This window comes from Aotus nancymaae, unplaced genomic scaffold (genome assembly GCF_030222135.1).
Source record: "Aotus nancymaae isolate 86718 unplaced genomic scaffold, 86718_ANA_hifiasm-v0.15.2.pri h1tg000012l, whole genome shotgun sequence".
In the NCBI taxonomy this organism is placed as follows: Eukaryota; Metazoa; Chordata; class Mammalia; order Primates; family Aotidae; genus Aotus; species Aotus nancymaae.
In genome coordinates, this window is record NW_026988423.1 from 18,107,576 (window position 1) to 18,127,450 (window position 19,875).

The 19,875-nt window shown below is 49.4% G+C and overlaps 1 protein-coding gene across 2 annotated transcripts in view; it reads right to left on the minus strand.

The window, feature by feature from the left end:
• The window catches only part of DRD2 (dopamine receptor D2), a 66,372-nt gene that overhangs the window by 10,715 nt on the left and 35,782 nt on the right, over nt 1–19,875 (minus strand). For both annotated transcript variants that reach the window (XM_021671099.2, XM_021671098.2), the window contains exon 2: nt 4,110–4,425. In XM_021671099.2, coding sequence (XP_021526774.1) covers nt 4,110–4,394 — 285 coding nt within the window. In that variant the 5' untranslated portion in view covers nt 4,395–4,425. The remainder of the gene's footprint in view (nt 1–4,109; nt 4,426–19,875) is intronic.

A 19,875-nucleotide genomic window follows, 5' to 3' on the forward strand; every position in this document is an offset into this window, starting at 1 on the left:
CTTTCTTTCCCTCCTCTCTGCCCTCCTTCTTTCCTACAAACACTTATTGAGCAACTTACTGTGTGCCAGGCTCAATCCTAGACTCCTGGACACAGTTGTAAGCAATTCAGACACAGAACCTGCCTTCATGGACATTTTAAACCTCTTCTTGCACTGGACTGTCTGGAGCCCAGAAGAACAAAGAGATTTCCTCTGTGGTCCCAGGGGCAGCTGCTCTGGAGAGTAGTTAGGGCTGCTGACTCAAAGACTCAAGAAAATGCATTGGCGGCCACTGTCCATAGACATTTACTGTGGGCATTGCACTTTACCTCATGTATTGGTCTTAGAACTCTTACGAGAAGGGCTTGCTCATCCCCATTCATAGGTGAGGGAACAGAAGCCCAGAGAGGCCGTATAACCCAGCCATCCTCATCCACCAAGTGTGCAGCAAAGCTGGAATCCGAAGCATCACATCCCATGCTCTCTACTAAGCTGTCCTGGAAGGCACCATCTAGCTTATCAAAAGAGGAGATAATTATGTGACAAGCGCTTGGTAAGCATGAAGTGTGAAAAGGAAAGATGATTATTTTAAGGGTAGACAAAACTAGGAAGGGTCAGAGAAGAAAACAGAACAAGATCACTTGGTGATTTAGTAGCAGAGGAAGGAGTGACCCCAGGTTCCCGAGTAGAATCCAAGGCTCTTTTCTTCACACCCCCAGGCATCATTCATTAACACTCTTGCTCACAGAAAGCTGAGACCTGCAGTACAGGCCCTGAGTTGGCTCAGCTAAGCCCTAATAGCTATAGTACTACTAAGGAATTACCATGTGTCAGGCACTGTTCCAAACACTTGATGCTCATGTCTTAGGATGCAGACAGTAAGCCTCAGAGGCAATGACATGACCACCTCTCTTCCATACCTCCAGCCAGCTACTCCCTCTCCCTGCTGGGTGGCTTTGCTGAGAATGCAAGTGTGTCCCCCTTCTCCTGGATAATTTTTCCTAAAGCATCACTTCTCCCTGAAAGTCTTCCCTGACACCCCCACGCTGGGCTGCATGCCCCACACCTCCTCCTGTGGGGACTGCTCTACTGTCACCTGCAGCAGACTGCCCTGTAGGGGCCTTGTCAGCCTCTGCAGCCCCCGCAGGTCAGTGCCTCAGCCTGTTGCACAAGGATTGGGGTAAGACATCAAAGTGCTCAGTCAATGCTGACTGAGTGAATGAATAACTCTGAGATCTTTGTTCACCTTCTCAATCTCCTCTTCTCATCTAGAAAATAAACTCACGCAGGAAGCCTCTCCTTAAAGGGTTGTGAGGCCTACATGGAATGGCACATGTGGACATCAGGATCAAAAGGAGTGGAGCTGGGAGTTGAACCTGGTCCTCTCACTCCAAAACCAGCGTGCTTTTTGTACACTGAGCAAAATTATAATGCACACCTAGTCCTAAGCCAGACAGGTGCTGGCATGGCAGGTTATTGGGGGCCTTTTGGCATTGCTGGAAATGGAACAGGAGGGAAACACCTGGCGGACAAAAGCCCGTCTTAGAGAGGGGACAGTGTGTGGTTGTGAGGACGTCAGGGCAGGGTGAGGCACCACCTGGGACGTTCTCTAGGGACAACCAATAGCTGAGATAACATCCATTAAACAGGGCTCGGTGTCCAGCTCAGTTTGATGAGATGCTGTGGGAGAGTCTGAGCTCTGCCCTGTGAGAATGGCTTCTGAACCCTCCTCCCCTGACACACTCAGCTTCACCTTTAAAATAAGGTGAACAAGCATGTTTAAAGAATTTGTTTGAAAGACTTACAGATTCCTGGGAACCCACTATAGCCCGTGTATGGATTTGTCCCTACTCTAGTGTCTGGGTAGGGACAGGGGGTCTGGAAGCCAACAGAAGTCATGCACAGAGCCGTGGGCAGAACACACCTCCCTCTGGGAAGAGGGTACCTATTTGCCTGGGGTGAAAAGAGGGACTCTCTCCTTTATCTTTATTTCATGGGGAGGGGTGAAGAGGAAGGAGAGAGTCCTCTCTATGTGGAGCAGTGCTGGATGTCTATTGCCATCTTTATCTTCATCATCATCGCCATGGCTGACATTTACACAGTGCTCACTGTGAGTCACGCAGCATGCTAATCACTTTTCATACATTAACTCATTTGACCCTCAACAATGCTATGAGGTACAATACTATTATTATCTGCATTTTATAGATAAGGAAACTGAGGTGCAGAGTGGTTGTTTGCTCTACCATTTTTCCCTATGGTGTGAGATCTAACACCCTCCTTTGGAAGAGGGAAGAAGAAGGGCATCAAGCATAGGAATTAGGAGGCATGGACAGAGTCTAGGAGCCCTCATAATCAGGGATCCAGGGGGAACTGGACTCCTGGCCTGTGTCGCCTGAATATTTTTATATCATTTTATATTTGCGTTTCCTTTTGATTCTTCCTTAATATCCAATCAGGTCGTTTTGGCAGTTGCAGCCTGCGTTGGCTGTAGTAAAGGAAGCCAAGGGGTGAGGGATCAGAACTCCCCTGGGGCCAGGTGATGGTAACAACAGTAAGCACAGGAGGTCCTTGGGGGTCCCAGGGCAGGGAGGTGCTTCACTTTCCACCAGCCGCGCCTCCTCGCCTGAGCTTCCTCCTCTAGATGTTGCCTCTGTTTAAACCTACAAAGCTTTTGCATTTTCTTTCAACAACCCCTTCCCTCTCAGGCAGGGATGGCCTCAGAGGCACTGGTCAACCAGCTCAGGGTAGGAAGGTAATTGTTCAGTGGGCAGAGCACTGGCACTTTCCTAAATGCCTGGTCAGCTCCCCATGCACCCAGACTCCCAGGCTGCTTCAGCCCTGGACAAGCCACCCCAGAAACCCAGACAGAGAAAGAGGCAGGATCGGCTTGTGTCCACTGATGTCCCCTAGATGCTCCTACATCTGCTTGCTGGCTCTGAAGGTGTCTCCCTGGAGAAGAATCCCTGTTTTGGGATTTCTCCATCAGCATTTCTCCCTGTGACCTGGGTAAAGAAAGGCAACTTCTTCTCCAAAGCCTCTGTTTTTCCTTTTCTTTCTTTTTTTTTTTTTTTTTTCCTGAGATAGAGTCTTGTTCCGTCCCCAGGCTGGAGTGCAGTGGTGCCATCTTGGCTCACTTCAACCTCTGTCTCCTAGAGTCAAGCAATTCTCCTGCTTCAGCCTCCCGAGTAGCTGGGATTACAGACACGTGCCACTACACGCAGCTAATTTTTGTATTTTTAGTAGAGACGAGGTTTCACTATGTTGGCCAGGCTGGTCTCAAACTCCTGACCTCATGATCCGCCCTCCTCGGCTTCCCAAAGTGCTGGGATTACAGGAGTGAGCCACCACACCTGGCCTGTTCCCTATTTTGTAAAGTGAGAAGAGTAGCATGGACTCCAAGGGTTACCAAGAGTATTCACTGGGTATGGGTCAGCAATGCACGAGGCACAGTGGTTAGACTATGCTGCCTACTCTCCATTTTGAGGTACAGAGCTGGGCAAGCAAGGAGTGACTACACAGTTCTTCCTAACGAGAGGGCTACAGCACAGTCCTCGGCCGCCTCTACCTGGAGGTCCTGGACAGGGCCCCAGGATAAGCTGCAGGCAGGAGAGGGGATATGGAGAGCATAGAGCAGCGGCCCCATTTCTGAAGTAGGGAGATGGAAATGAAGATTTCAGGGGTCTGGGAGCATAAACATGACCCTCCTCGGGGATCCTCATCAGTTATTCCTATTTCCAATATGATCTAAGGAACTAACTCTGAGGCCAGGGTTCCAGCTCGGACTTGCCAGCCTGTGATGCTTCAGCAGTCACTTACGTTCTCTGATCACCTGGTTTATCATCTGCAAAATGGTGGCAATAATGAGCTGCTGTGAGGATTATGTAGGGAAATGCTATATTTAAAGTTCTTAGCATGAGGCCCAGCACTTAGTAAGCACTTCACAAATGGTAGTCGTGATTATTAAGGAGACAGTCTACCCATTTCGTAAGGAGAAAAGGTAAGCCCAGAGTGAAGGAAGAAACCACCTGGGGAAGCACCAGGCAACTTATTGGCAAAAGCCAATGTGGGGCTAGAGTTTAAGCTCCAGTGCTGGAGAAAGCGCTGGAGAAAGCGGAGGGCCCACCTACCTCCAGGTAGACAACCCAGGGCATGACCAGTGTGGCCACGAGGAGGTCGGCCACCGCGAGGCTGACGATCAGGTAGTTGGTGGTGGTCTGCAGCGCCTTCTCGCGGGACACGGCCATGCACACCAGCACGTTGCCGAAGACGATGACGATGATGAGCAGGGTGAGCAGAGTGGCGTAGTAATTGTAGTGGGGTCTGTCCGCCTTCCCGTCCGACCCGTTGAAGGGTCGGCTCCAGTTCTGCCGCTCCAGATCGTCATCATACCAGGACAGATTCAATGGATCCATCAGGGCAGCGGAGCCACTGGGCGGCCAGGCTCTGGCCAGGAAAAATGGACACAGGGCGTCAGTGGGAGGGCCTCTTGCAGAGGTCTCCAGGGAGAAGACCAACTCCTGGCACTTAATAATAAGAATTCTCCAACTCGGGATTTTAAAGTTTACAGCTAAGAATTCTCTTAAAATGTTGGGCTTTCTGCCACTCTTGGCTAGCAAGTTTTTACAGCTGGTAGGACAAATGAGCAAATAACAATTTTCTTAAAAATATAATAAGATGCGCTTGAACAGAGCTGATCCATCATTCATTTGTTCATTCAACAAACACTTCTTAAGCACGACACATGCACCACACACTTCAGTTAACTAGGCTTTCCACCTTCCAGTCATTGAAATGGAAATGGGCATTCATTCATTCTTGATTCCATAAATATTTATTAAGCATTGTTCTATATAGTTCTAGAAGTACAGACAGGAACAAAATACACATGGTTCTGCAGCTCACATTCTAGAAGAAACAACAGCCAGTTAATCAAGCAACTACATCTACAGGTAATAGGGAGTGGGAAATGGAACAGGGAGAGAAATACATAACCTAGTTCAGGTATTCAGGGAAGGCTTTCTAAAGGAAGTGATGTTCAACAGACAGACACCTAAAGGATGTGTAGGAATTAGCCAGATAAAGAATCGGGAGCCCAGGGAACGTCTAGACATTGGAAACGGTGTATGCAAAGCACAGAGGTAGAGAGCAGGTGGAGGACCTGAAAGAGAGTCAGGATAGCTGGCGCAGAGGGACTTGGCAAGGGTTGAGTCTGGGGAGGGTGCAATAGGCAAGATCATAGAGGGCCTTAAAAGTCAGGCTAGGAGTTTATACTTGATCCTAGGGGCAGCAGGAACCACATGATCAGATTTGCCTTTCAAATAGATGATTCTGACAGCATTGTGGAGAATGGAGAGGAGGGCCCAGAGTGGAAGTGGGACACCAGCTGAGAGGCTGTAGCAGGAGTCCAGGTAAGAGATGACGAGGTTTGGCAGGATGCATGCAGTGACAGCCCTGTGGAATGGGTGTCTCCTCCCATGGAAAGGAAAAGATTTCCTGAAGTAGGTATCAACTGGGATGAGGTAGAAGGAGGACTTAGCCTGGTAAATGAGAGGGTTGGGGGGGATGTTCCAGACATACAATATGACATGATCCCAGATCATCAAACAATTCTGTTTGGCCAAAAATGTGGGGAATGACAGTGACATTGAGGAAAACTAAACTGCAGGGACATATATAGGCCAGATTGGGCCTTGTCAGCTGGAGAGTTTCTGAGAGGTTGAGCCCAGAGGCATGACCCTACTGGACTGGTGTTCTAGAAAGATGTATGGTATAGAAGAGAGCTCAGAAGGGAGTGAGTTGTGGCTGTAATTCAGGTAAGAGATTGTGGTTGTCTGAATGAAGATAAGTGGGAATGAGGATGGAGAGACCTGTTCAGAATCAGGAGCTAAACTGGAAGTCAATTTCATGATCTTTGGTCCTTGGATAGGTGTGGGGCAAAAGTGGGTATGGGACAAGCAGGGAGATAAGGAGTCGAGGATAACGCTAGGATTTCTGCCTGGGGCTCTGGGAGGCTGGCGTGGCATATTCACAGAGGAAAGGGACCAGAGGGGCTCAGGAGCAGACTTGGGAGGCATCAGGAGTTGATGAACTTGACTGAAACATAATGCACAGATAATATAGTTGGCTTTTCAGCTAATAAATGTCTTTCGATTTTACACAATAGAATTAAACTTATCAGCATTCCAAGGCATTCTTTACAAAAGACCATGACTTCCAGGTATTTTTCTACCCCAAATTAAAAACCAATTGATGCCATTTGGGATTAATGTGGTGCCATGTCCAATCAATGAACAGGGCGCACCTCCTGCAGTGGGTCAGAGGGGATGTGGAAAAGGGTCTGCCCAACCTCTACACTCTCAACCCTGTCTGACACACCCACTCTTCCAGCTCTAGCAGAAGAGTATGGATCCTGTCCTACCCACCATCATCTCTCTGGAGCCTCAGGGGAAAGCAAAGTGCCTAATTCCATGTGGGGTGGCATGGAATGCCACCATACAGCAAATCTTCCAGTTCTAAGGTAATGTCGTATTGATGGTGTATTCTGCAAAGCCAACTGGGCTGTCTTCCCATTTGGAGCCCACAGCAGGAGGCCTGCATGTATGCATTGATCAGAGGCCTGGGGCTGCTTCTGACATTCAGTTACTCAATCAGCATCTATTGAACCTGCTGGGCATAAAGCACTGTGCAAAGCAGTGTCAGGGGCCTGAGGGGTGTGAGGCACACTCACAGCCCCCATCTTGATCATCGCTCTCTGCTCCTCCCCCAACTCCCTGCTGCTAATGATAACATCATATACTTGTAAAGGGTTTGATGGTTTGCTAAGGTTTTTGAATATACTGTCTCATTTATCCTCAAAACAACCCTCGGAGGTTGTTTTTGTTTTTTTTTTTGTTTTTTTTTTTGAGATGAAGTCGTGCTCTGTCACCAGGGCTGGAGTGCAGTGGTGCAATCTTGGCTCACTGAAATCACTACCTCCTGGGTTCAAGCGATTCTCCTGCCTCGGCCTCTGGAGTAGCTGGGATTACAGGAGCCTACCACTATGCCTAGCTAATTTTTGTATTTTTAGTAGAGACAGGGTTTCACCATGTTGACCAGAATGGTCTCCATCTCTTGACCTCGTGGTCCACCCATCTCAGCCTCCCAAAGTGCTGGGATTACAGGCGTGAGCCACTGCGCCCGGCCCTCGGTGGCTTTAAATTATTATCCGTCTATGGCCATACCACCTGAAACATGCCTGATCTTGTCTAATTATTACCCCCACTTTACAAATGAGAAAGGGATTTGGAAAACTCTTCCCTTCACTTCCCTTCTCCCTGCTTTCCCAGTCCCTATACATCCTTCAAAGCAAGACTTGCCTAGAATCCTCCTGCCCTAGAATCTGCCCATGTCCTCCTGCCTGAGCCATTGCCCATCCTCCTCAAGGTCCTGCAGCTGTAACACACCCCAGTGCTGCAGGAGACACCCACTTAAGTGTCTCTTTTTTTTCACTGAGGTGTAGACATTGCAAGAGTTACAATCTGTCTGGCTCATTCCTCCTCTCATTCTTGGAATGAACAAATAAAAACCATACTATCTTATTATTTTCCACCTCCTGACTGGTTTACAGGCAGTACATATTCAACAGATGTTTGCTGAACTGAATCAAAGGCTCTGTTAGTGCAACTGGTAAGAAAACTCCTTAGCACTTGAAAGATACCTGCTAACATAAGCTACCAGATTAACAAGTGATGAAAAAGTAGGCACCCCGAGGGTGCCATGGGTGTTGCACATTAGGTGCTGTTACGGTCTCCACTATGCTCTTCCCCCAACCCACAAAATGTATATGTTGACAACCTAACCCCCAGTACCTCAGAATACAGCTGTATTAGGATACAGGGCCTTTAAAGAGGTGATTATGTTAAAATGAGACCCTTAGGGTGGGCCCTAACCCAGTCTGACTGGAGTCCTTATAAGAGAAGCTTTGGACATAAAAGGAGACATCAGGGATGCATGCACAGAAGAGAGACCACGTGGGGATGCAGCGAGAAGGCGGCCATCTGCTAGCCACGGAGAGGGGCCTTAAGCGAAATCAGCCCTGCTGACACCTTGATCTGGGACTTCCCAGCCTCCAGAACTATAAGAAAATCAATTTCTGTTGTTTAATCCACCCAGCCTGTGGGATTTTGTTACAGGTCTCTTGAAGCAGACTTTGAAGAGGAAACCAGCCTGCAGGAAATGTACTAGGGAATGCTCTCAGGATCAAGATGTGCAAAGAAGTGAGGAAGCAGGACAGGCCAGAAAGAGAAGTCACAACAAAGGCCTCAGGCAACCCCACAGGGCACCCTGCAAGTTTCCTAAATGAGAGTAACAGGGTAGGGTCTTTAATCCCCTCTCATAGATGTCATAACTTGTGGCTGTCCCAGGGAGAACAGTGTGGCTTTGAAAAAGGCATCTCTCCTCAGCAGCGGGCAATTGCCGAGAACTGTCAATTGCCAGTAACTGTCAATTGCCAACACTCCCAGTAGTTGGGGATGAGGGCTGTGGTCCTGCAGAGGGATCTGGGTGGCAATACACAGTGTCCACTACAGTGATGTTCAGGAGCATACAAACATGTCTATGGCTGGGGTGTTTGTGAAGAACTTCCTGGAGAAGGGAGGATGTAAAGTGGGATTTAATTTTTTTTTTTTTTGAGACAGTCTCACTCTGTCGCCCAGGCTGGAGTGCAGTGGCACGATCTTGGCTCACTGCAATCTCCACCTCTTGGGTTCAAGTTATCGTCCTGCCTCAGCCTCCTGAGAAGCTGGGACTACAGGCACGTGCCACCACATCCAGCTAATTTTTTTGTATTTTTAGTAAAGATGGAGTTTCACCATGTTGGCCAGGATGATCTTGAACTTTTGACCTTGTGATCCATCTGCCTCAGTCTCCCAAAGTGCTGGGATTTCAGGTGTGAGCCACCATGCCTGGTCGGGATTTAATTTAAAAAATAAAATACAGACAGAGTGTCACTTTGCCACCTAGGCTGGAGGGCAGTGGCACAATCATAGCTCACTGCAGCCTCAGGCTCAACTCCTGGTCTCAAGTGATCCTGCCACCTCAGCCTCCTGAGTAGCTGAACTACAGGCATGTGCCACCATGCCTGGCTAATTTTTTTAAATGTTTTGTAGAGATGGGGTCTCGCTATGTTGCCCAGGCTGGCCTCACACTCCCGGCCTCAAGCAATCCTCCTGCCCTGGCCTCCCAAAGTGCTGGGATTACAGGCATCAGCCAGACCTAGTCTAGGATTTAAAATTATGAGCACAATTTAGATGGCAAATGTGAGCACTGCAGGTCAGGGTTGAGGGTGAGCACTCATTCTCTGGAGTGCTGCAGGGTGAGGGAGAGTCCCTGTACCCAAGTTCTGAGAAAGGCCTCATGCATTTGATTTTCCAATCTATTATTTATTATTGGTTGTTCTTGTTGCCTTTTGTTGGTAATACAAGTGTAGTACATTTACATCGTAGAAAAAAAGGGGAAACATGGCAAATGCATAAGTGCCTGTAAACCCTATAAGTACCTTGGTACAGGGCTATCTTTTATGCCTGGTGTCAGCCCTGCTTTCTATAGTGTCTTCCGTATCCTGTCTACTTGGGCCTGGCATCTCTCACAGGCAGGGGCTGCCTGGCTGGCTCTCACCACATAAATATCAAGCTGAGCAGGAATTTAGACATCAGCAAATCCACTGCCTAGCATGAGAGGTACTCTAGCATGAGAGGTGCTAGTATAACATTTGAGCTGAGGACTAAAAACCTTGGGTTCAAGTCCCAACTCTATCACTTACTAACTTTGGGGCCTCAGCCAGATTATTTGGCTTTCTTGAGCCCAGTTTTCCCACCAGCAAAATAGAGGTAACGATTGTGAGTATTAAGTAAGATGATGTATGGCCGTGCGCCAGACAGGTAAGCCCTCGAGAATGGCAACTTTAAAAATCAAACCAAGCAAAAGAATCAAACAAGCAGTCCTACCACAAGCCAATGGCCCAGCGAGATGAAGTGACTGGTGCTGTTCAAATGCCTCCCACTAGGGTCTGAGGTCCTCCTGGGCTCCTCCCATGACAGCACACTGCCTTTTATGGCCCATCCCGAAAAGTAGGCGTCTGGATGAAGGGAGACAGATTTCAAGATGCAATCACCAACTCCTTGAGAGGAAGTAAAGGAAGAAAAAGACAAAGCCTGTCCCTGGGCCCTGGCTGCAGGACAAACCCAAGTGACCCTTGGGTTGGGGTAGCAGCTGGCCTCGAAGATCCAGCTCTCCCAGACCAGCTGCTAGAGCCAATGACTGTCATACTAATCACCACATATCATAGGCTCTAAGGCAAAATGGAATGAAGATGCACCACTATTTTATGTACTGCTAGGAAAGAAAAAAATGCCACCATACCTCAGTACAGCTCCAAGATGTTGTCCGTTGTAAAATGCATTCTGATTTCAGAGACATTAAATGATGGGGGCAGGGAGATGTGCATCATAGAATGGATAAAATACAGGGCCTTCCCAGCATTCCTCTGCTGGCATTTTCTCAAGGGGCCTGAGAAAACCTGCTGGTCCCCAGGCTTTCCTGCCGTAGCTCCAGCCCATTCCTGCCTTTTGTCCTCTGCCTCTGGGCTGCACAGGTTGTTGGGTTCCAAGGGGCATCCCATGAGAATACACAAGTGAGGAGCTTCTCCATCCTGGCTGGAGCTCATGTTCATGGCAGGGGAGTGAAGAAAGGTTCCCATGCTGCTCCAGGTATGCTGGGCTGGTTATTGCTCCAAAGAACCCAGGTGAGTTCTTTGTCCACTCTGGAACTTGTGGAGGGAAAATGCAAAGCCACACAGCACATGGCACCCTGTATTTGCCACGATGGTCCCAATTTCTTGTTCTTTTTTAAAAAGAGATTGGCTAAATATGTAACCCAAGGTGTGTTATTCTTACATGTGAAATTTTTTTCAGACCAAGAAAGTCATGCATTATATTTAAAAATCTGTCATCAAAACAAGCATTTTGATTTGGGGTTATGAAAAGATGATCAACTTGCTCACCACCCTCCAAATGACATCTCCATCTTTCTCTCAGGTGGCCCCTGTGGCACGCATACAAGCTTACAAAAGCCCCAGATCACAGTCACAAAGAATTTAGTGAACACCAAATACATGTTTGGCACTGTTGTTTCCCAGCTCTTACAGGCTGAGCTACTTGACTCTCTCCTGGGTGGAGGATGAATGATCTAACCCTGCAGATGCCAGGTCTCACTGAAGGGGTGGCTGCCTCTCCTCTAAGGCACCTTTCTGTGTAAGAAAGTGGGGGCAATTGCTGCTTCTCATCCCACCCTCACCAGGCAGATGCTTGCAGACAAGGTTCCATGGATCCTCTGGGGCCTCCTAGGTTTTTCTTTCTCAGCTGACCTGGTGGAAGCCAGAAGTAAGATAAGACTGCATTTGTGTGGTGGCCTGCAAGCTCCCGGTCATCAAAGAGCCAAAGAACATCTGCTCCTCATCTGTCTCCAGGACTCATTGCTCTCCCCTAACTCAGAAGGGCAAAGATCTACAGAAATATCTTTCAAGAGGCATCCATTCTAGTGCTCAGTACCCCTGCCTATCAGTTAGGTTAGATGTTAGTTCTCTGTAACATCTAGCCCAACTCCAGCCTTCTGTAATAGTGGCTCTCTTTAGCAGCTTCAGAGCAGAATGTCCCAACAAGATGTCTAGAACACGTCAAGGTGCATAGAAATATCAGGTCAAGTGGATCGTAGAGCCAGGCATTTCCAACCTCCACAGCCTCTGCCATTCACCCTATGTGCCTTATGAATGCTACTATTTTCTGTGCGCCCTAATTTGGAAATTAGCTAGCTCTCAAGTTGAGAAGTGCTGGAAAAGCCCAGATACCTGGGACTAAGCTGGCCCACCCAGGCTGCCCCAGGCAGGCCACCGTGCTCAGGCCACCCAATTCACTGCTCCCCAGAAGAAGAAGGGACAAGGAGTGGGCAGGCCTTCTGGGGTGTAGATGTGGTATGGAGGGGGCTGCTTTCGCAGTCACACCCAGAAACTGGCAAGCGCCCCAACCTATAAACAGAAACAGCTGCTTTCAAGTGTATTGGAAGAGAATTGTTTAAAGCTCAACAATTTGAGGCTGACACCCAAACCCGACATTTTTCTCTCAATACCCTTGGAGTTCTTAGAAGATGTGGCCACCCTTAGTCCCCAGGCTGATGGAGTGAGATGAAAAGAGTCAATCTGGCTGGACATGGTGACTCATGCCTGTAATCCCAGCACTTTGGGAGGCCAAGGCAGACAAATCAGGAGGTCAAGAGATTGAGACCATCCTGGCCAACACGGTGAAACCCCGTCTCCACTAAAAATACAAAAAAATTAGCTGGGCATGGTGGCATACACCTGTAGTCCCAGCTACTTGGGAAGCAGGAGGATTGCTTGAACCTGGGAGGCAAAGATTGCAGTGAGCTGAGATAGTGTCACTGCACTCCAGCCTGGAGACAGAGCAAGACTCTGTCTCAAAAAAAAAAAAAAAAAAAAAGTTGCTCTGTTAGGACAGTCTGGGATCCAGGAAGAAAGCTGGCAGGTCCAGGGAGAACAGAGAGGATTTTCTCTGATTCTCTTTCTCTCTCTCTCTCCCTCCCTCCCTCTCCCCTACCACACCTCATTTCTATTTCTTCTGGGGGCACAGAGATGGAAAGGTGGGGGACAGAAGCCCCGGATGCAGCATAAACCCAGCAACATGTTTCCTGTGCTTCAGTCTCAGCTTAAAAGTCTTGGTGCTGCCTTCCCTGAAAGTTTGGCACTTGAAGGAATCAAATTGTCTAATTAAAATTTAACAATTCCTTATCAGGCTTGATGGCGGGTGAGACACTGCTGTCTTAAACACATCATTTTTTCCTCTTTTCTGAGATTTGAAGCATTTCAATGAAAAAGTAGAGGGGGAGAAGAAAGCATTTTGCATTTGCATCTCAAAAGCAGCCTATCGGAGTGACTTGAGTTGGATAGGAATTGGGAGTGAGTGGGTAAGAGGCTCCTTTCCAGGACCCTGGTGACGTACGCCACCTGCCCCTGCCCCTGCTCCTCCAGGTGAAGGCCAGACCGTGACTTGGGGTTGGGCCTTCTTTTAGCATCTCTTGCAACTTCAAAAAGGCAGAGTGTAACGGAAGAGGGAGGAAAGGAGGTGCGCCCATTCCTTCCTACACCCAAGAGAAAAGGAGAGAGTTACTGAATAACATCTCATGTACTCTGGCCTAGGAGGCAACCTCAGCAGAGGGCAGAGGAAATGGAGATCTCATTCCCAAAGCCCTAGGCCAGGTGATGCAGATCTTGGGCTGAAGAGGGTGGGAGTGGGTAGATGGACAGGCACAGTCGCTGTCTGGGAGTGCTGGGGCTGGGGTGCTGAGGGTCTGTGGGGAGGAGGAAAAGGAGTGGGAGGAGAAATGGAGAGGACTGTGGGGACAAAGAAGAGCCTGGAGCAATGAAGGATGGCAACCTCCTGTATTCACTGGGAATGACTTTTCCTGCATCCCAGGCCCAGGTGCACAGGGAGGCGGGGTGTGAGGCTGTGAGCCTGGCCCCGGGGCGTGAGGCTGTGGGCCTGGCCCCGGGGCGTGAGGCTGTGGGTCTGGCCTGTGCCAGCAGTCACTCCTGTGGGAAGACATGCGGATTGTTCTCTCCCAGTTAGGGGGAGAAGGTCCTCCCTCCTGAGCCCCTGGACTCCCTCCCCACCCACAGCTCAGCACTGCTGTTAGGGAACAGGTCTGGACTAGAGACCCAGGCTGGGGGGATAACTGTTCATGGTGGCCCAAGGAGTGGCCTGGACTTCCATTTGGGGGTGGCAGAGGTTGCTGTGGAAGACGCTGGGGGAAGCCATACATGAACACCCCCATTTGCCATCCCTTCTCCCCTGGCAGGCGGAGCCTCCCTGGAACCTGGAGTTCTCCAGAGACAGTGAGGGAGCAGAGCCCAGGGCCACGTGGCAGCTCTTGGCTATGTTATCTGCAGGGAACATTGTCTGGGTTTCTTTAGATGGCATGGAACAGCCTGGATAAATCTCTCCACGGGTGCTCTCTGGCTGTGTCTGGCCCTATGCAGCTGGAGCCAGAGAGTGGGTACAATCTCCAGGGCCTTCCGTGGCCCAGCCTGCAGTTGGCCACCCGGGGTCACCTGCTCCAAGCCTCATCCCCTGCTCCCTGGAGTTAAAACTGGCCGGCAGTCCCTGGCCTTACCTCCTACCTCACAGCAAAAATAGAAGCTCTCTTTGGACACTTGCTCAACTTCCTGTCACCAAATCCATAAACTTACTGGCACAGGCAGCCGCATGTACCCTCCTTCAGTCCCAATTCCTTACCCTAAGCTCCTTCCCGCCACCTGGACTCAGCATAGCACACCCTGGCTGGCCTCCTCCTCCTTCTCATCCTTCAGGACTATCTTTCCAGCCCCTTCTCCAAGGAAGCCTTCCTGCCACTCCAGCTCAGGGCCCATCCTCTCACTTAATGCTTTCATAACGCATGTGCTCCTCCGTGACACCCAGCGCAGGTGCAATGAAGTCAGTATTTGTCTAGTGATTTGTTTGGTGTCTGTTCTTCTTACCAAATTGTGTGCAAGGCTCACATGTGTCTTGTCTCTCCTGGTCTTCCCCCTCCCCAGCACAGGTCTGGCAATAGCACATGCTCCACACATTTTTGAGAGACGTCCATGGAGATAGTATCTCACCCAAGTGTGAAGGGGCCAGTTCCTATGTCTTTTTCTGCCCTGCAGTCATTTCTCCTTCCAGATCCTTTCCTTTGTGAGGGGAACAATACCCTCCTCTAAGCTCTCCCCTTGACCCTCTGGGTCCCAGTCACAGTGGTAGCTGGGGTTGGCTGCACAGCTGGTTGGGGCCCATGCAGGGTGTTTCCCAGGTGGGCATCACTGCAGTGCAAAGGCATTATAAGGCATTGGAGAAAGAAGAGGAGGTGCACAGATGAAAGTGAGTGTGGGGATGCGGAGAGGTGTAGAGGGGCCACAGACAACATGCAGTCTGGGGAAAGAAAAGCACAGAGCTGCTGGAGATGGTTTCTGGGCTCCTGGAAGGCCTGGGGTCCCAGGGCTTCAGAGTGTCCAGGTTGGCACCACCCCGTGGGAGGGAAGTCACAGCAGGCCAAGGGAGCCATCCTCCCCGTCAGCACCCGCCAGACTACCAAGCATCCACAGTGAGTGAGCTGAGTGCAGCCAAGACTCAGCTGTTTATGGAGCATGAGGTTGGGGCAGGGGTGTCCCCAGGGAGAGGCTGAAGCATGCACAATTCCTTGCCCAGCTATGGAAAGGGCCCCAGGGTGAGACTCTGTCTAGGGGCAGAGGAGACCACAGCTGAGCATGACCAGGGCCTCCTCTCCTCCAGGGCTCTCATCCCAGGCAACCCCACTCTCTGCTTCTTCCCAAGGTGGCCAGGTGGCCCTGGGTCTGCCCAGGTTTCCCTGGCAGTGTGGAGTCTCTGAGAGGCCCAAGCAGCAGCAGAATTCGAGTCTTCCCAGCCTCACCTCATTGCAGGCCTCCAGGGTCTGCAGTGAGGTGAGGCAGGGTCTGGGAGATGCAGCGAAGGGGTGTCTGCCTGACAACCCCACCCCTGTGGATTTTGATGGCTCCGTAAAAATGTCTCCTCACAAACTGTCAAAGTGTCACAAATTAATTAACTGTTAGCTGGAGTGACTCAGTGTGGGGAGAGGGTTGGGGAGAACGGCTGAGTGATGCTGAGCAGGGTGGTGGTGGTGCTGTTCTCTGCATGTGCTGCCTTTTGATTAAAAATCCTCACTGCTCCAACACTGTGCGAGGGAAGGGGCAGATCACTGGGGCAGCTCACGTGCGTGGCAGAAGACTGGCGAGTGGGAAGCAGGTGGAGGGGTGGGGCCCGGGGCCCCCTCCCTGAGAAGGGAACACAGTGGGGAGAATGAAGCCTCTAGAAATTGCCCAGGAGATCTAAATTCAGAATGGAGCCCACGGGCTGGCACTGTATTCCTCCCCCCACCCCCCATTTTCCCTTCCTCCTCAACTTCCCCCACAAAGAAAAAAAGCTAGGAAGTTGAGCTTGGTTTGCCCCAAGTGCTGTACAGGGTCACCTGAGCCAAGGTCGCATTTAGCTACCAGACTCCAGCCAGCCAGAGCCCAGAGAGGAGGAAGGACTGGGTCTCAGACCAGCCTCCTTGACCTTTACTTTAATTTCAGGAAAGAATTGAGAAAATATGCTCTTGAAAGTCAATTTGGAGACAAATCCTGAACCTTATTGCTCTAGAAGGAGGAAAAACAATCCTGGCTATTTGGCAGAAAATTGCTCTTCTTTATTAAAAGACATTCCTGTTCATAAAAACAGAGATAAGGCCCAGTCCAAATAATAGCACGACCCACGATTGCACTGCTGAAAACCTCTGGAAGCCCATGTCCCCACGTTTCTCATCCTTCGGCTCTGGCAGGCTGGCACCGGGGACCTTTCTTTCCCATTTGGCAAAGGTGATGGGAGGCCCTTCTGCAATGGTGAGGGTGGACAGGTAAGATTGGACTCTAGGACTCCCACACAAACATTGTTTTGGTGTCAAGATTTCAAAGATGACTTAAGGGTGAAACTTCACCACAGGAATGCAATCAGCAAAATCCAGATTGCAGAAAATGCAATAGGACAAACGACACAGTTTCTTCCAAAAATAAATTGTAAAGAAAAAAAAAAGAGATGGAATGGGGGGAGCCTCTAGAATAAAAGAAACTTAAAAGCTGTATTCACCAATTGTGATATGTGGGCCTTATTTGGATCCTGATTCAAAGAAACCATTTTTTTTTTAAATCCCTGACATTTATGGGACATTTGAAAATCTCAGAATTATTGATATTACGGCATTCTGGTGAACTTTTTCAGAGTCCTTATCCTTTAGAGATATACACTGAAATATTTACAGATGAAATTGTACGCTGTCTGGGAATTATATGAAAATAGCATGGGGGTAGGGGCGTAGATGAAAGAAAATTGGCCATAATTTGATCGTGGTTAAAGGTGGGTGACAGATACATTGAGATTCATGATGCTATTATTTTACTTTTGCATATGTTGGAAATTTTCTATAACAAAATGTTTTAAAATATCTAATCTGCTCCTTAACCCTCACCCCAATGCCCATCCCTAAGAAAACAGATGGGTGTAAGCCAGGCTTCAAGGTATCTTTCTGATCAATTCCCTTATTATGAACACCAGCTTCCTTTTCTGCCAGTCTGGCTGCTGGACTATCCCTCTGTTCTGATCACTCCCTTGCCCTGTCCAGGACAGATGGAGCCCTGGGGGACAAGCCTTGGCCACCCTGTCTATGGCCTAGGATCCTTCCTCAAGACATGACAGCTTTGGCCTAATGAGTCATGGCCTCTCTTTTACAGCAGGTGGTGACTCAGCTGGAGGTTGAGGGGATGGAGGTTCGGGGGCAAAGCCCATTTTAACGACAAATAAAGCAGCTACTGAGTGCCTATTGCATGCCAGGCGCTGTGTGAAGTTCCAGGCACCTACTATTTCATTTACTTTCCATAACAGCCCTGTGAGATTAGATATGATCCCCATGATGCAGACCAAGAAACAGGCACGAGGAGGGTAACTCGCCAAGTTCACCCCAGGCGAGTGGGTTGTGAACACCAGTGGATTCGCCTGCAGAACCCAGACTTTTTCTTAACCAGGGGTCGAGTGTGTATCTAGGGTACGAGGAAGTAAGGTTTTCAGAGTCCCGGGTCTGAGGGGCATCTACACAGTTCCTTCATGGGGATGGCCAGGGTGTCAGGCTGGTACCCCCAGAGCCCCCAAAGGAACTTCTCACAGCCCTATATAGAGGGGGGAGTTGAGGTCCAGGCCATACCCAAGTGTCCTCAGAATTCTAAGTGTCTTAGGCAACTTCATGTTTTCCAGAAAATGACACCCCTAGCATCTCTGGGACATGCGGCTGCTCTGACAAGGGAGCGCCAAGGAGCACAGGGCATGCTGGACTCCAGGTGAGGCCGAGGAGTGTGGGCAAGAGCTGGGGTCCCTCACACTCTCTCAGCTCCCGGGGCTGCCTCTGGGTGCATCTGGCAGGCCAGGCTCCTCCCTAATGCTCCCTTTCATTCCATGGGGTGTGCGTCCACCAAGCGTAGCACTAAGCTCTGTGCACCGTGCTCTGCCTGGGCTTCTGCAGCCTCACTCAGAGGAGAGGCAACATGGGTACAGCAAGGAAGACAGCAGAGAGGCAGTCTCCCCTTCCCATCGACAGACTGGAGGGTGCAGACAGAGCCCCCAGCTGTCTCTCCCACTTGACGGAAGCAGGTCAGAACAGCAGTCACAGTGCTGGCCACCGTCCTGAAAACAAGCTGTGTGCCCACTGCTGCTGCATACCACCTCACATCCCGGGACCAACACTGAGGCCTTCCTAAGCAGTGGTGGCCAGAAGACAGAGGAGTCACTTCCTTCTGCCCCTGGAATTGAAGGAGGTGTGTCAATGCCTTCTGTTTTTACTGTTATTTTTTACTCAGACAGACAATAGATAGACCTGGATTCCAGGCCCACTTGCTAGCAGTGTGGCCTTGACAATGAAATTGTTCTGGGCCTCAGTCTTCTCATCTGTAACATGGGGGCAATAACCTCCTTCTCATGGGAGTAGCTGCAACATTGACTTAGAAAATGTGAATAGGCCAGGCACGGTGGCTCACACCTATAATCCCAGGACTCTTTGGGAGGCCAAGGCAGGCAGATTGCCTGAGCTCAGGAGTTTGCAACCAGCCTGGGTGACACAGTGAAACCCTGTCTCTACTAAAATACAAAAATAATTAGCCGGGCATGGCAGTGTGTGCCTGTAGTCCCAGGAGAGGCTGAGACAGGAGAATTGTTTGAACTCAGGAGGCAGAGGTGGCAGTGAGCCAAGATCACACCACTGCACTCCAGCCTGGGTGACAGAGCGAGACTCCATCTAAAAAAATAAAAAAGAAAGAGAAGAAGAAAGAAAGAAAGAAAGAAAGAAAGAAAGAAAGAAAGAAAGAGAGAGAGAGAGAGAGAGAAAGAAAGAAAAGAAAATGTGAATAAAGGGGCCAGTAAGTGGTAGGTGCTCAATAAGTGGCAGCTAATGTCATTACAAGGATGCAACAGCTGCCGGAAAGGAGCTGAGCTGTGTAAGGATCCCAGGCAAAAGATTTAAGCTGGAATGAGGGGCCCAAAGGAAGGAAACTCCTAATTTCTCTGTGGCCCTCAATTTTCTGCATGCTTCAGAGAGATTCCATCCATGCCTACCATGTAGTTCCCACTACCCACCCCTGAACTAAAAGCCTTAAAACATCAGGGCACCTGGCAGGTGACCTTGGTTAAAGTCCTCTCAGGGTGTGTCATGCAGATTTTCAACAACCTTGAGCCTTCCCTCTAGATCTTTGAGAGAAGAAGAAGTCCTACCTGGCCCGTAACCTTCCTGGTAAATCTAAGGATGCAACGGCTATGAGACATCTCTGCCCCTGAGGACAGAGGTAGGACTAGCATGAGATGTGATAGGGCTTGGCAGACTCTATCAGGTGCCATGCAGTCATCAGCACTGTGTTATTATTGTCTAACTGTGTGGATGTCTGACATGCAGAAGGAAAATCCAGTTCCCTTGGATGAGCCACTTCTCTTATTCTCAACTTAATAGTTAATGATTTAATGATGAGAGCTGTCAGACCTAATTTCAGAGAGTGATAGATGAATCAAGTAAAATGATATATTCCAAAGTGTCTTGCAAACTCTAAAGTCCTATAAAAATGTGAATGTAGTGTATTATTATTGTCTCACTCAGGAGCTGTGCAGTCAGTGGTATGTCTTTGCCATGTACACATTCTTTGGTACTCACTTTATTCTGCATCGGTCCTTTCTCTCTGATGCATTTGTGAGGCTTGATGGGCAGAGC